A 16,197-nucleotide genomic window follows, 5' to 3' on the forward strand; every position below is an offset into this window, starting at 1 on the left:
GCCTTGATGCCCTTGCCCTTTCAAAAACGAAGCATGCAGGCCTGCTTTTTGTATGACACAAAACCCAATATCCACAGATTTACATTAAATTTACATTCTAAAGACAATGATGGTAGACATCTTCCCTTAAAATATTACTTGCTGAGGTGCTGAGGTTTTTTGAGAAATTGGCAAAACAATGTCACAAAATAATTATTGTCTCAGGAGACGAAAATTATTTTAGCATTTAATCTGAACATACCATTACTGGTACAAATACAATACCAATAACTGGTAATAAAAATAATAATACCATATTTTAAGTGTACGCGACTCTCCTGAAAACATCACTCTGTGACTTTTACTTTTTTTCCTCTCAAAAACTTGACAACTAAAGTAGCTGAAACTATAGATTATGTTACATACATCTTCATTCACAGTGAGTAGGGATTCATGTCATTGCCAAAAACAAAAGGTATCAAACCCATTAAGAAGGAGATAACAGTGAGCCGCAACTTAGCCTAGCGTCTGGCCTTGAAAATACCGGATGCTATCAGATGATGCCATTTAAAGAACAGGCAAAGGAAATGATAATTATCCTGCCCAAAACAAACAAATTTTACACAGGAACTAGCCCTGTAAATACTCCCCCCAAAAAGATAGTGATTGGACTTGCTGGGACATTTGAAAAGGTCAGTTTTTCCCTGTTGTTAATAAATTGTTTATTTTTACGTTGTATCGCGAAGTCTCTCTTAAATATATAATCCCTCTTGAAAATGCCACTTGTTTATGAACAATGGCACCGTAATAATTATAGTAATTAACTCCACACATCTCTGAAATAGAATTGTTACTTCAAATGGATAGTGTGCCACTTGTGTTTAGTTTTTCCCCATGATGATTGAAAATTATAGAAGGACTACCTGCAACTCTACTGACCCTCAGAAGATTACACACTGTGTGTATCATTATTCTATGTATCTAACAATATTGACCAAATCTTGCTTCAAGGTTAACTTTTTAGCCTGTAGACACTGTGTAGCAATAGCATTGGTTATTCCAGCTCCTCAACTCTTATGCACCTGTACTGTACATAGGTTTGTAACATGCACATAGTTGTGCTGGTTCATGTTGTAAGGTGCTGGGGCACTGTTTAGAGTTTAGGAATAATCCATCAACATGTGTTGACCTCAGGAGGTCATACCCATTGTCTTCTTCCCTACTATATGCTGTGCAGCCATCTGGAACGCTGATCCTCTAAAAAGGGACTGGTCGAATTTGTCACATGGGGCCTTTCTCAAACCTTGGCTAGGGCTCTGGCTCAGGCTTAGGCTCCGCGCGCTGCGTATGTAGCTTGGGCTTTAACCTGCAGTTTGGAGCAGCGCGTATCGCAGGAGTTGGAGCCTAAGCTGAGGTTTGAGAAAGGCTCCCAGCCTCGATTTGAGTAGCATTGATTTGAGTGGGATTTGAGTACAACATGGCGGTTCATGTAGATGATTTAAACAGCAAACATGTAAAAGAAGTTCGGTGGTACAATGATTTACATTCTACCTAGTAACTGACAAAGCTTAAAGGAACACGTTGCCTTGGATCGGAGGAGTTGGTCTATTAAAAGCGTTTTAAACAATTTGTTATGAAATGCATATGGGTAGAAAGATGTTTTAGAAGTAGAATATAATGATCCACACAAGTATCACTCGAATTTGCACGGTTTTCCTTTTACGTCGCGAACTATCACGGTCGGCCATTTATGGGAGTCAAAATCTTGACTCCTATAAATGGCCGACCGTGTTAGTCGATAGGGTAAAAAGAAAACCACGCAATTTTGAGGCATATTTGTGTAGATCATTGTATTCTACTTTTACAATATCTTTCTAACCAAATACATTTTACAACAAACGGTTACAGAACGCTTTTCAAAGACCAACTCGACCGATCCAAGGCAATGTGTTCCTTTAACAAATGCTTTCAAGGTGTTCACCATGCAGTAACTACATGTAGGCACCTCAACCTTTTCCAGAGTTGCTTAATTGTGTTTGTTTCCGAGTCCAGTGTTATAATTTAACAATTGATGTACAACCATTTACCGGTATCTGAAGATAATTTAACAATGTCAGAGTACATGTTATATGCATTAAAGGGTTTAGGTACTATTTGTACGACTCAAAACACAATGTCCACAGATTTACATTAAACTTACACTGTTCAAAGATAATGATGGTACTATTGGTAGAAAGCTTCCCTTAAAACGTTACTTGCTGAGGCGTTAAACCTGTATAGTTTTTGAGAAATGAGTAAACCAATGTCACAAAAAATAATTTTTGTCTCAGGAGACGAACATTATTTTAGCATGTGCAACATATAAGCAACTCTTCTTAAAAACAATGCTCTGTGACTTTCGCTCTTTTTTCTCAAAAACCTGACAACTAATAATGAAGCTGAAACTTCTACAGGCAAGTGATAATTGCATACATCTTCATTCACAGTAGGGATTCATGTCATGGCCAGAAACTTACAAAAGGTATCAAAACCTTGAAAGACAATAGACAGTCTTGGTCTTTTTAGCAAAGAAGAATAGATCGTCATGGCTCATGGGAGATGTTGGTGAACACTAAACATACTTTTACAATTGGTTTGTCGTTTATCAGACTTTATGTAAACCTCAAGGTTGCTGAAGAAAATATCTTTCAAAATATATTGTAAATGTTGGCAGCTTCTTATGAGTTTAAAAAACATACTTGTAACAAATTTAAAGTGATAATTTTTTTTTTTTTTTTTTTTTTTTTGGGGGGGGGGGTGGTTGAACAAAGACAAATTGACTAGAGTGGGACTTGAGCTTCTGACCTCTGGATCAAAATGCCAGAGCTCAGCCAACTGAGCTATCTAGACCGCCGGGGTGCCAGATTTTCAAAGTTAAATGGATATTTTGTGTGTTTTAAAATCACTTATTCCTTACTTACATGATGCAGTCCTACATGTATATTTGCAGGATGTTATTATGCACCATGTCCAAGATTGGGATTAAAATGTCATACTTAAGAACACTTACAATGTTTGCAGATGAAATGGTTTAAAGAAATAAAATAGTAAACCATGTTGAAGAAACGATGTCCGTTGTTTGTTTCGTTTCTCTGTGGCTGGTGTGGACCTACTACATGTATGTACACTTGTCAACAAGGGGTGTAGATGTCATGGTGGCTGCATGCCTACCATACCTAGGTGTGGCTTTCTTGGAATATTATTATCAAGAAAGATTAAATACTGCAACGCATAGTTCATGTTCATGGAGGGTAGCAAGCAGATGCAGTGTTTTTTTTTTTTTTTTCTCAACGTGTTCTTTAATTTGAGGACAAGTATTTAAGAAAAACCTCTTTATGTGCATTATTTTCACAGGAATGGCATTGTGTATGGTTAGCCTAAATGCTAAAACCAAACATTGTTGGTTGTAATTTATCTTACTTGTGAATGCCTTTCAATACCCAAATAGCATGAATTCAAAGCTAAGACCATTGCTGTTTATAAAATGTTGATTGTTAGGACTGTAAACATCAATAATTTTACAAATCTGTCTTCTGTTAATTATGATGAAAAGGTTAATGCTTCTGCAAAAACAGTTCGCTGTATGGCTGGGTGCATTTTAATTAATATCCTTAAAAAATATAAAACAATTATTAATACAATTTTCATAATCTGTAAACATGCTGGCTATGTTGGTTTCTTACCATGCAAAGTTTATTAATGAAAATTCTCATTATTAATGTTTACTGTATTATGTGTTGATCCTACTGATCACAGTTTGTACAACATTTCCCCCTTAATATAAACAATCTTAGTTTCTCTGATTTTTTGTTTCACTTTCATTGCCAGATTATTTTGTTTGGCTGCATTTATTCATGGAGACAATTCCTTGTGTACAACAAAACCTTGACATAATGTCACGGATTGAACTGGATTCCTATTACCACTGTACAAAGTACAGTGTTGAGACCGTGCTCAGACCTAGATAACAAGCGAACCACCACACACACAGTCTGCACTACTCAAATTCCACGGTACAGTACACGTTCTAACGGTACACTCCAGTGAACAGCCACACCCTGTTTGCTGGGGGTCCTTTAATATGCAGTGTGTGTGTGTGTGTGTACATGTCTTCCAGTGGAAGGCTAGTCACATGTGTCAGGCTGACAATTTTCTGTTGTATGGCGGGCTGGGGCCACAAGCAAGGGCAGCATACAGTGTGTCAATGATGTGGCTATATTTGCACAACCAAATACTGTAAACAGGTATTTAAGCAGCATCATATGCAGAGCGTGATTATCACCGGTAACCCTTGGTTTTTGGAGCTTGAATTAACCAGTATGACTGTTGGGATGACGCTGCAACAACTCAATTAAGCTGGTAATGGAAACCTTGCATGTGTACCAATGAATTCGCATTGAGTTGCCTGACAATGTATCAGGACCAAGCATTGAAATGGAGCAGGAAATGTTACTTAATCAATTTATCAGTACTTGTAGAAAATAATTTGGTACCAGTCTAAAACAATATACCCAAATTGCATGTTACATTGGTCCGGTATCTGTTCTCTGTTTAGAAAATCGGTTAGCTTTATAGCAGAGTTGGTGATGTTTGCCCAAGTCCTGACAATTTCTTTTTTTAGTATGGATAATAAACAGCTGTGTCAAAGAACTGTTGAGGCAGAACGACACACAAGTATGACATGACAATGAACAAGTACAATGTCTGTTTAGACTTTGTGCAAAATTATGTATTTTACGATTTAGGCTGGCTGAGTTGGTGGCTATAGCCATGGCTGTTGCTAAGGGTATTGCTATAGTGCTTCTATGCTTCAATGCATGTTCACATGAGCCACAAGGTAGCGGCTAATTTAGACAGCGTTTCTATGTATTTATCATACCAAGTATTTTATCAGGGTTTGAAAGGGCAAGGGCACCAAGGCATTTTCTCCTTGGTAAAGGGCACCCTATGACATGAGGAAATTGTACATTCTTACTGGAGCATTTCAAGGGCACCAAGGCAATATCAGGTCTGCTCTATAATTTCATGCCCATCTTGATTATTTTTTAGGAATGTTTTATTTTTAGTAAACTGATAGATGGAGGTGGATAACTGACCCTCATGTACATTTTATGTAAATGTATTTGTTTTGTTTTCTTATCTCAAGTACTACTTGCATAATCTATGAGATTAAATTTGCACCTCCCCCCAAAAAAAAACCCCCCAAAACCCCACAGTTTACTGTACAATGTAGGTGTGTGTATTACCTGCCCCCATTGAAAAACAAGAAAAGAGAGACAGAGAAAAAAAAAAAAAAAATTCAAGGTACATAGCCAGGCCCAACAGTGTTGTGCAATGTATTAAGTGGCCTTGTCGTCAAATTATGATTTATTGTTAATTGCAGAAAGCTTTGCTTTTATAATACTCTGGTTTATGTCATTTTGATTATTAACATTTTTATGAAGGAAATCAAAATCACCTGTGTGGAGGTGTATGTTAATGTTGCTAAATTTATATTGGAACATTTTAAGGGGCACCAAGGTGTTGACCGGGGGGCACCAAGGTATTGGCCGTGAGGCAGTGAGGTAGTATGTATCAGGCCTGTATTATGTGGAGGACATACATTTAATTTAGTTTTTGGGAAGGCAAGGCCAGGAGGGGGAAGTTACAATGTAGTTGAGCAGTATGGTAGAGTGTAGTGGGAAGGAAGGGTAGAGGTGATTGGGCAGTGTTGTTGTTGGGGCAGTGTTGTTGGGGCAGTGTTGTTGGGGCAGTTCTGTTGGGGCAGTGTTGGTGGCCCAGGAATGTAGGGGCTGGACAGTGGGCCCAGATAGGGCAAATATGTAGCAGGGTTTGAGTACAACGTAGTAGGGAGGGTGGAGGTGATTAGACAGTGTTGGGGCATGAATGGTGTGGCTGGATAGTGGGTCCAGATAGGGCAAGAGTGTAGCAGGGTTTGAGTACAATGTAGTAGGGTAGGTGATTGGGCAGTGGTGTTGGGGCAGTGTTGGTGGGGCAGGAATGGTGGGGCTGGTCAGTGGGTCCAGATAAGGCAATAGGGTTTGAGTATACAATGTAGTAGGGTAGAGGTGATTTGGCAGTGTTGGTGGGGCAGTGTTGGTGGGGCAGTGTTGGTGGGGCAGTGTTGGTGGGGCAGGAATGGTGGGGCAGGAATGGTGGGGCTCAATAGTGGGTCCGGGACCAGTGTCGGATCAATGTACAATGTGCGTACAATGTACAGTGTTGTATGTAGTTTGGTGGCAGAACTGTAAGGACATCCACTCGATCATGATTTAGTTGGCACTTGGTAATCCAACAAGGGGGCGGGGGGTTACTGTCAACAGGTTTTACTTTGTCATTGTGTCTTGTGTAATCATTGTATCATTTTAAAATGTTTGTATTTGTCAATGTTTTTTAGTTCCTGTACCCTGTGGAACAATAGGTGGAAAGAAATAATGACTATGTTTTCCAGCAGGATACCCCCACTTGACACAGTGGATTGTAATGCCTGGTCAACTTCATGATAACTTAACCAGTAATAAATATTGTGATCAAATTTAGTATAGAAAGGGTATCAAGGTGGAGGATATCTGGGCATTCCATAAAGTCTCATGACTAGTTATTAATCTTAATCATAACATTCATAGAATGTTGTGTCAGGCCTGGAATTACATAGAGGTCATGGCCTTCGTTGCCCTTGACTTGGCCTTCGTGCCCCTTCAACAATTTCCCATACTTTAAGTTTTTCCAATGGAAGTGCCCTTTGCAAATTGAAACTGGCCTTGCCCTCTCAAATATCAAATTACAGGCAAGTTGTGTGTAGAATGAGGTTAAATAATACTTGAATACCAATTCCCAAACCTTCCACATTCCAAATCCAGATGTAAAAAGACAACAACTAACTCGATCCTGGGTGTATAAATTTCAGAAATGTCACTGCGAGGTGTGGTCTCCATAAATGTCAGTACTTTGGTTTTAGAAAGTGTTTTCACTCGAAGCCCCCCACCATCCCAGGCCTAGAACCCCAGTGGAAGTGGCCTATTTGCCAGGAAGGAAACCGGGGAAGTTGAAAACTCCCCACAGGAAATACTGACCTCTCTGCCCTAAGCACATCATGATAATTGGATGCCACTGGTACCCTTGCCTGTCATGTGCTGTTTTTAGAAGCAAAGCTCATGGAAGGATTGGTAGTCCGGGTCCGCAAAGTTCATGTAATGTTGTCGCTGTGCTCTTTTTTGTAGCTTTTCGTGGAAAGTGGATACATCGGTCTGGTTCTGCTGGGCGTTTTGAATTGTGTGTGAATTTGATCAACACTCTGCAGACATTATATACAGTCATTCACTTCAAAGGCACTGGACACCTTTGTTAATTGTCAAAGACCAGTATTCTCACTTGGTGTATCTCAACACATGCATAAAGTAGAAAATTTGAACTCAGTTGGTCATCGAAGTTGCAAGAGAATAACGACAGAAAGAACACCCTTTAGACTTCAGGTTGTTTAGGCCATAAAAGGCTACATTCTTTCATACTTTGAAAACTGTCAATTGTGTTTACTATGGATGGACAGATTAACTGTACTCTAAAATTTGTAGGCCCATGAGGTATTACAATAATCAAGCAAATGCATGCCAACATTGATGTTAATCAACAACTTATAGTGTACCTCCATGTTTTACTTTAACTGTACTCTTGTCTAAAATCTGTAGACTCATGAGGTATACAGAAACTACTAGGACAACCTTGCCCAACAATAAGTATCAGTTTGTGAGACTTTGAAAACGATAGGTGGCAGCAGACTTACCAGGTCAATTTCCATTGTTTACGCATCTCTTAGTGTGCGCATTTTACCGAGAACAATGGATTTACTTTGTTAAGTTGGCTGCCACCTAGCGACCCAAAAAGCCCCCACTGGAATCTGTTGTAGACATGCAAGCTAATAAGAATAAGAACTGCTTGCCTAACAATATGTATACATTGCTCTAATAACCTCTTTCAGGTGAAAAAGGAGAACACCAATTTACAAATTCATAAGAACCAATTCTTCCAGAAGAACTGGTTCATTCATTCAAGGTATTCCAGTATGCATTTTTATATTGAAAGTCCAACTTTCGCCATTGAAACTTCTGCGCTTCATTACCATCATTGTGAATGTGTTTAATCCAGTGTCAAATACATATTTGGGTCAGTGATTACTCATTCATTTGCTTGTTCGACGAGTCCTTTTCAGAAGCTAAGCACAATATTAGTGTTTACCACCTTTCTACGTTGGTGGTGTTTCAATTTGAACTGGATTCATGCATGGTTGTTATTGGAAGGAATACATTGTAGTAAGGGCTTTATATTCTGTCACGTGCCTCCAAGCTATGCACTCACCAAAGAGTCAAACATTTCAAAAATTAGGTCTAATAGAAACTTTCACTGGTATGTTTTTTCGTTCTCTCACACTCAACAGCCAAGTTGTTTGGTGGTAAAACCATTTTTGGGGGTTTTATTTATTTATTTTTGTGTAACAAATGTTTACTGGTGATGTTACAAAGAGAAAATGCTATTAGAGATTTTGTTCACAAGGTAGCGTTGTATAAGCGTTGTAATCTTTATTTAAGGTCTTAAAGGGAAGGTACACAATTGGTAATTGTCAAAGACCAGTCTTCTCACTTGGTGTATCCAAACATAAGCATAAAATAACAGGCCTGTGAAAATTGGGGCTCAATCGGTCATCAAAGTTACGAGAAAATGTCGAAACAAAAGACACCCTTGTTAGACGAATTTGTGTGTTTCAGATAAGAATAAAAGACTTCTAGCTAGAAGCTTTTATTATTTTAGTGAGAAAATACCTCTTTCTCAAAAACTACGTTACTTCAGAGGGAGCCGTTTTCCACAATGTTTTATACTATCAGCTGCTCTCCAATGCTTGTTAACAAGTCAGTTTTTAAATCAATATTTGTTTTGAGTAATTACCAAACGTGTACCTTCCTTTTAAAGGATTTGTGTACTTTTCCAAAATGTTCATAGATTTACATTAAACTTACAGGGTTTGAAGATAATGATTGTAGAAAGCTTCCCTTCAAACCTTTCTTACTGAGGTGCTGTAGTTTTTGAGAAATGAGTAAAACAATGTCATGAAAATACGTTTGTAAATGATTAAAATAATTTTCATCTCATGAGACGAAAATTATTTTCATGACACTGTTTTACTCATTTCCCCAAAACTACAGCACCTCAGCACGTAGTATTTTCAGGGAAGCTTTCTTCTATCATTATCTTCAAACTGTGTAAGGTTAGTGTAAATCTGTGGACATTGTGTTTTTTGTCCTACAAAAGTTACATAGACCCTTTAAAGTACCTTGTGTACATATGTTAAAAGATGAATAAAATCGTCTTGTCATCAAAAAAATGTGATCTCCTAAGATAGCACCTAAGTTATACGTAAGTTTGAAATTTTCAAAATGTATTTGCTCATAATAGCCCGGATGTATACACAGAACAAGTTCAGTGTACTTAGGTAGTGTTCAATTGAATTATTGCGCTAAAATTGAATCTGACAACAAAAATATGTTTGGGGTATAAAGTCCAGAGATTTGTTAAGCAGTTAAAGTAAGTCTCAAATTCAACTTAACTTCCAAAGTTATGATTCAAACTTGATTGTCTTCCCATTTTTTCGGACAAAATTTGAAAAAGATTCGGAAAAAAAAAGGCCCCAAATGAGGGTTAATATTACATTATTCATTGGTGATTATACCATGCAAACTCCCAAGGGAAAAGTGAATTCCCCCTTGGCCTGCAGAATTATTCCAACTACCACTACCCTGGGATACTCTCTCTACACACTTAACATCAGATCATCCAGGAAGAATCCTAGCAACCCAGGCTAGCATAGTATCCACTCTCCCTTACTCTAATAAAATTTCTATAGATTTTTGTCCTCGGAGCCGGTGGCTTTGTAACAGTCTGGTCTGAAGTAAAGAGGCAAAAACGTGTGGCCATCAAAAGAGGATACATACCTCGCTGTATGAACCCATAAACAATTGAAAAATAGTGCTGTCACCTGAACGTGAAACAGTCACTGGAATACTATCTTTTTATAAGTTTTATATATCCATGGTTACTTGGTATCGTACTACCCCAGGTATCATTTTTCTAAAGCTATTTTGCCGTGCTGCGATCTCCTTTTGAGTTTGAATCTTTAGCCCGCGGTGTGCCACAGTTTATAATGTTGATCTTGGTATAGGGTTTTGCAATGGCCATACTTGGTCGATGAAGTTTGATACACTGAAACAGACCAATGAACTCTCGTGGCTTGTTTGTGGGGCTGTGTCCCCCACTCGTATTATTTATCATTTTTGTTGCGATGGTATCATTTTTCCTAATTTAGTCTCCTTATTGATATTCATTGAGACCCTTTTTGGAGTCTCGTTGGTAATCAATATTTATGAAAAGGATTGTATTTGGTAGGAGACTTGATATTTTAGGTGTGGTGTATCGAGTAGAGAGGACGAGGGGTGGTAGGGGGTAGGGGAAATTGTCTCTCCGGCACACATTTTGTAGAGATGTTTTGTTGGGGAAAAATTTCCACTTCCTGAACCTGAAGTTGAAATTAAATTTGAGGTAAAATACCCTGACGGTTAACAAATAAAATGGCTGTTTACTTAAAGATCTCTTGCTTGTTAACTATGTACATGTATAACGGACATACAGTGCACAGATAAAGGGTAAAATAATCTGCTAGAGGGTAATTTTTAATGACAAATTTTGATCCTGGAGACTTAATATCTGTTTTCTTTTCTGTCTTTTTCTTGTGTTTACAGGTAGGACTGTCCTCAAGTCATGCCGACAACATGCGGTTTTCCTAATTGCAAGTTTCGTTCGCGCTACAAAGGAACCGAGGACCCGCGCCATTTTTATCGCGTGCCCAAGCGGCCCACCGTCCTGCGGGAGCGGTGGCTCGAGGCGATTGGTCGAACTGAAGAAACTATAGTTGGTCAGGTATCGTATTGTGTCTGAGCATGCCCAGAGACCACTGCACTTTTGAGTGGTTTTCAGGGCTTTTGATTGGTCGATGTTGGCTCGATGGACTTTGGCTGAGTAGGCACGATGTCTTGATTTCGTTTTTGTTGTTGCCACTGTATTCTTGATCCACATTTTTTTGCCTCATTTTGTTTTGTATACGGCGGGGAGGGAAAAAGTCTTCATTTATCGATGTTGACCAAGTTGTGACGATGTACCCATTGAGTCTGTTGAATGGTTTGATTGGCATGGTTTTGTTTCGTTGGATATCGTGTATGCATGACCCCCCCACCCCCATCCTTTGTCATCCTAACAACCATCACTCATTTGCATAAACCTCGTTATAACCCCAGCAATTCCTTGTTCGGATTATTGGTTCCGCATTGTCCCTGTACTGCACTTTGTTTACAGATTAATTGGTTATTACTAATGTACTTTCTCTTTGAGATACACAATACCTTGTATCAGTCGACGGTATTTAGCTCTAAAGAATGATAAGATCAAGTTTCCTTTTTTTGTTTTTTCTATCATTCAATCGACTATGTGGTACAGTATGTATACCATATTAATTTCCCTGTTGGTTAATTTTATTATACAAAGCGAAACAAAGGAAAGTTGTTTTACAAGTGAAGTGTTTTACCGGTACCATGATGTATTTAGGAGTAGCGTCAACATACATGTAGCTCAGCTTTATATTGATAACATTAGGAACATCTTTGAGTCCTTGCTGTTCTCAAGATTCAAATCCTCACACTTGTTTCTCCAAATAATAGAAGCTTTAAAAGTTGTTTGGACATTGTTAAACATTTTGGGGTGTTATGATCTGTTATATTTGGGGTATTATTAGTATTGACAGGATTTATACCTGTAGGGCTGGTTATGGTAACAAAAAAAGTATGGAAAAAAATAGTCTGAAAGCCTGATATGAAATTAATACTTGAACCATTTTGTTTCTGTGCAATATTGAAATATTGTCATATTGGAGGAAACTTAACTGAAAAATTAAAGGAACACGTTGCCTTGGATCGGACGAGTTGGTCAAAACAAAAGCGTTTCTAACCGTTTTTTGTAAAATGCATATGGTTGGAAAGATGTTTTAAAAGTAGAATACAATGATCCACACAAGTTTGCCTCGAAATTGCGTGGTTTTCCTTCTACTGTGCGAACTAACATGGTCGGCCATTTATGGGAGTCAAAATTTTGACCCCCATAAATGGCCGACGTGTTAGTCGACAAGGTAAAAGGAAAACCACGCAATTTCGAGGCATGTTTGTGTGGATCATTGTATTCTACTTTTACAACATCTTTCTACCCATATGCATTTTATAAAAAACGGTTACAAACGCTTTTCAAAGACCAACTCGACCGATCCAAGGCAACGTGTTCCTTTAAGGACAATGTGTTTCTAAGGGTACATGCTGAAAATGTGCATGGTTTTCAGTTTTCACTATTCTCTCCCGACTCGCACACATTGGATTAAGCCCAAGGTTTCACAGGTTTTGTTATCTCATGTATTGGTTGCCACCAATTCTGTAAAATACATTTTTTTTAAACAAAAAATTTACCTTTGTAGAGGACTGATGCTGTTATCGAGAGGGGAGCAGTTCTCATCTTACCCAAGTCATTTTTTTCTGAACTTTTTCATATCTATGAAACAATGTGAGAAAACAACCTTGAACAATGGTCCATGTTCTAATACAAATCAACAGATGGCTATGACATCCGACAAAGGAAAAGTTGCGTTTCAGAAAAAGGAAACACTGCAATTAAAAAGACCTTTCTGATGTCACCACACTTTCGCACATGAAGGCGTTGCTTTAAAAGCACATTGAATGTATTGCCACTCTTCTCTGTCAGCAACACTTCAGTAAACAAAGGGTATCTCATAATTTTTTACTCAACATATTTCCTTCCCAAACTTTATAACGGAGGATTGAACCAACTGTTGGCCCAAATCGGTTTCCCGTATTGTTGAAACTTTTGCGCAACTTTATAGGCCAAGCAAGGAAACAAGTAATAAACCGCTGTACATGTGTTGGAAAACAGGAAACGTTCTTTGCTGGGTCCATTATTATAATAGAAAGAATTGAACATCAAAACAAAATAGAAGGGAAGTGTAAAAATTAGACAATATATTTTAGGATGAGCGGGGATGGAAATAGCGTGTGAACTGTAATATAAGCGTCTCTCGTATTTGAAGGTAAGTACACTGCATATTCACAGTGTACTCTGAGTACATACCGTACCAGTACTGGTATGTATTAGATGTACATTCAATCCACACATACCAACAAAGCCTAATTTTGTCGTGAACATTGCTTGCTGCTTTACTCTATCAGTGCCAAGGACATACATGTACAATGTATGATCTATTTTACGTAGTCTGAAAACGCCATTATCATACATAGGAAAAATTGGTTACCAATCGTACATACTCAGCATTTTGAGGTTTTTCAAAATTCTCTACAACAAATAAGTCTTTCTACCCAAACGAAAATGTATCTTGTCGGTTTGTGTCGCCTTGGTACATCCCAAAGTCAATACTTCTTGAGTGCTAATGCCCTCTTGTGATAACATGTATGGGTTTTAAGGTTCAAAATGCAAACAAAAAGCAGCACTAAACCAGTTAAAGGCACTGGACACTATTGGTAATTACTCAAGGTAATTTTTAGCTTAAAAACTTACTTGGTAACGAGCAACAGAGAGCTGTTGATAGTATACAATTTGTTAGAAGCGGCTCCCTTTGAAGTAACATAGTTTTTGATAAAGAGGTTATTTCTCACTCAAATATTAAAAGACTTCAGGCATGAAACCTTTTATTATGCATGTGAACACACATTTGTGCAACAAGGGTGTTTTCTCTTTCACTATATATGCACAAATTTTACAAACTCATGTCTACACCTGCATCTTTGAAATAATAAAATGTAGTAGGTTTACAAAGCTAGGAATTTTCAGCAACTTAAGGCACTTGATGTTTGCTGGACAACAATGAATACCATGCCTTTTGGCTGTGTTTGCTAGCATTGACATCGCTTTACAATGAAACCAAAATGTTCATGAATGAGGAACCAACTTTCCAAAGACTATCCAATTGTCTTTTCATTTAGTGATGTTTCAATTTCATATCTGGTATTGTTTGTACCTGAAAGTTTAGCTTCAAGGTGTCACAGTGTTGTTCCCAGTGAACTTCAGATTTGAATTTAAACAATGAAGTTTAGTATACATGTAGTTAACTTTTATTTGGCTTAGTTTTGGGTTGGTGTTTTAGATTTTAAAAAAATGTTCATTTTAATTTACTTTTTTTTGTATTTTCCCTAAATTTGTTGGATTGGGTAGTCTTTCTGAATATTTGATATAATTGGCTCTCCTCATGTAACAAGTTTTGGCTGTTTGATCCAAAATTACAAAACGTTGGCTATCTTTAACACCTACAATGTACAGTTCTCTAAGAACAAACTCTACCTGGCAAGTACATACACACATGGTGTTACCGCAAACCAAAAATACATTGATACCTCAAATCTTACCATACATGTACTTAAATACATAATGTTAAGATCATGTATTTAATACACTTACCAGCAGCCTTCTGTCAAGTAACTCAATTTAGTGAGCCAATATTCTTAGGTTTTAACATGTACTTGTAAAAGATCTTGAATTACATTCTTGAAGGTGCACAGCAATTTTCCTCTGATGTCGAGGGGCACTTCTGTATGAGGAAAATTTAAATTTGCATATGAAGTATTGCAAAGGGCGCCACAGCAAAAGCACGGGCACCATGGCAATTGCTGTGGGTGAAGTGGGTTATTTGGAGGGCAGGGCCCAATTTCCTAGATCTGCTTGGCTTAAGGATACAAAGTTGCTAAGCCAACGTGCTTACCAGAATAAGGTTACCAGCTAAAATACCATTTTACATGTACAACATGTAACTGGTACCTTGCTTAGTCGTGCTTAGCAGAAACAATGTTAAGCAATATTTTTTGCAATAAATTTGGCCCTGTACTTCAACCATGAGAAACCAAACGAATGGACTATAAATGAATGAACCAAATGAATGTGGTAACATCTCATCATTCATGGGTAACAGGCAGAAAGCTTGTCATGTTGTCAGACCTACTTGGCAGGTCAGCCAGCAGGTGGCATATCATATCTTCTGGGACCTTCTCTCTCATGTTTTATCTAGCAAGCATCAGCTTTGCAGTTGTTAATTACCCAGCTTGTTAAAGCTGCCCAAGCATGATATGATAATTACATGAACTTGAAAAGTTAAAGACATTCGCCCAATGTCATAGAACTGCTTCAGGTTGGCTCAGTGGTTTCTTTCTGTACCTTTCATCTCTGTGGACCCCGGTTCGAATCCCAATCAGACCGGAGCCTTGCATGTGGAACAGGATTGGGTTTTCACAGTCCCTACTTGATTGCGTGTTTTTTTTTCCCATTTGGGATTTTCCTCCCACATCTAAACGATTATTCTTGCTTTCTATGCATCCTGTTATTGGCGCATATTGTGCTGTCGGGTGTGCGCAACAACAAATAATTGTTTTTAAAGCACCAAGCGAATAGTGCTGAAAAATGTCTGCTAACCAAAAATGATCAGGATACCAGTCAAAAATGCTGATTGTTATTTTGGCTGATAGCCTTATTCTGGTAAGCATAACTTTGTTGTGCTAAGCTACTTTGTTGTGCCAAGTAGCTATCTGTGATTGGACCATGGTGTAGTTTGGGCATTAACATGGTGTTTCCGTTGGTATATGCTGTGTACAGTAAGTTCTGTACACATTTGTGCCACCTTACACATTCAGTACAGTTGAGTGGTTCAAATGGTCGGTGTTCAACTCACTGGTATAGACAGTATTGAATAACCTTTTTTTTGTGCTATGAAAATCGCCATCTTGTAGGTCAAACCGTATGCACGTCTACACGCGTACATCAAAGAATCACGCAGATATTGGCAGACGCCATCTTGTAGGGCAAATATTTGAACGGTGACGTCATATTCAATACGGTATGTTACAAAGAGTAGGATTTAAGAAACTGGTAGTTTGAGTGTCTTAAAAAACACTTGGGGCTTGGAAAAACACACCAGCCACGGAGGCCATGCCCTCTTTTGCCCTCGTCTTGGCCTAGGTGCCCCTTCAAAAGTTTCCAGTTGACTTTAAATTTTTCAAAGGGAAGTGCCTTTTGTATCTCAAC

General features: G+C 38.2%; 2 protein-coding genes across 3 annotated transcripts in view; both read left to right on the forward strand.

Annotated features, from left to right (window-relative positions):
* LOC139941087 (dynactin subunit 1-like) overlaps positions 1-16,197 on the forward strand; it is a 344,631-nt gene that overhangs the window by 136,480 nt on the left and 191,954 nt on the right. The gene's annotated exons all lie outside the window — the stretch shown is intronic.
* LOC139941093 (C-terminal-binding protein 1-like) overlaps positions 1-16,197 on the forward strand; it is a 63,621-nt gene that overhangs the window by 6,905 nt on the left and 40,519 nt on the right. Inside the window, exon 2 of one of the 2 annotated variants that reach the window (XM_071937521.1) lies at positions 10,803-10,980. The exons of the other annotated variant lie outside the window; for it this stretch is intronic. Within the exon in view, the coding sequence (XP_071793622.1) occupies positions 10,822-10,980 (159 nt within the window). The 5' untranslated portion in view covers positions 10,803-10,821. The remainder of the gene's footprint in view (positions 1-10,802; positions 10,981-16,197) is intronic. 2 annotated transcript variants of the gene reach the window in all.

This window comes from Asterias amurensis, chromosome 8, assembly GCF_032118995.1.
Source record: "Asterias amurensis chromosome 8, ASM3211899v1".
Classification (NCBI taxonomy): domain Eukaryota; kingdom Metazoa; phylum Echinodermata; class Asteroidea; order Forcipulatida; family Asteriidae; genus Asterias; species Asterias amurensis.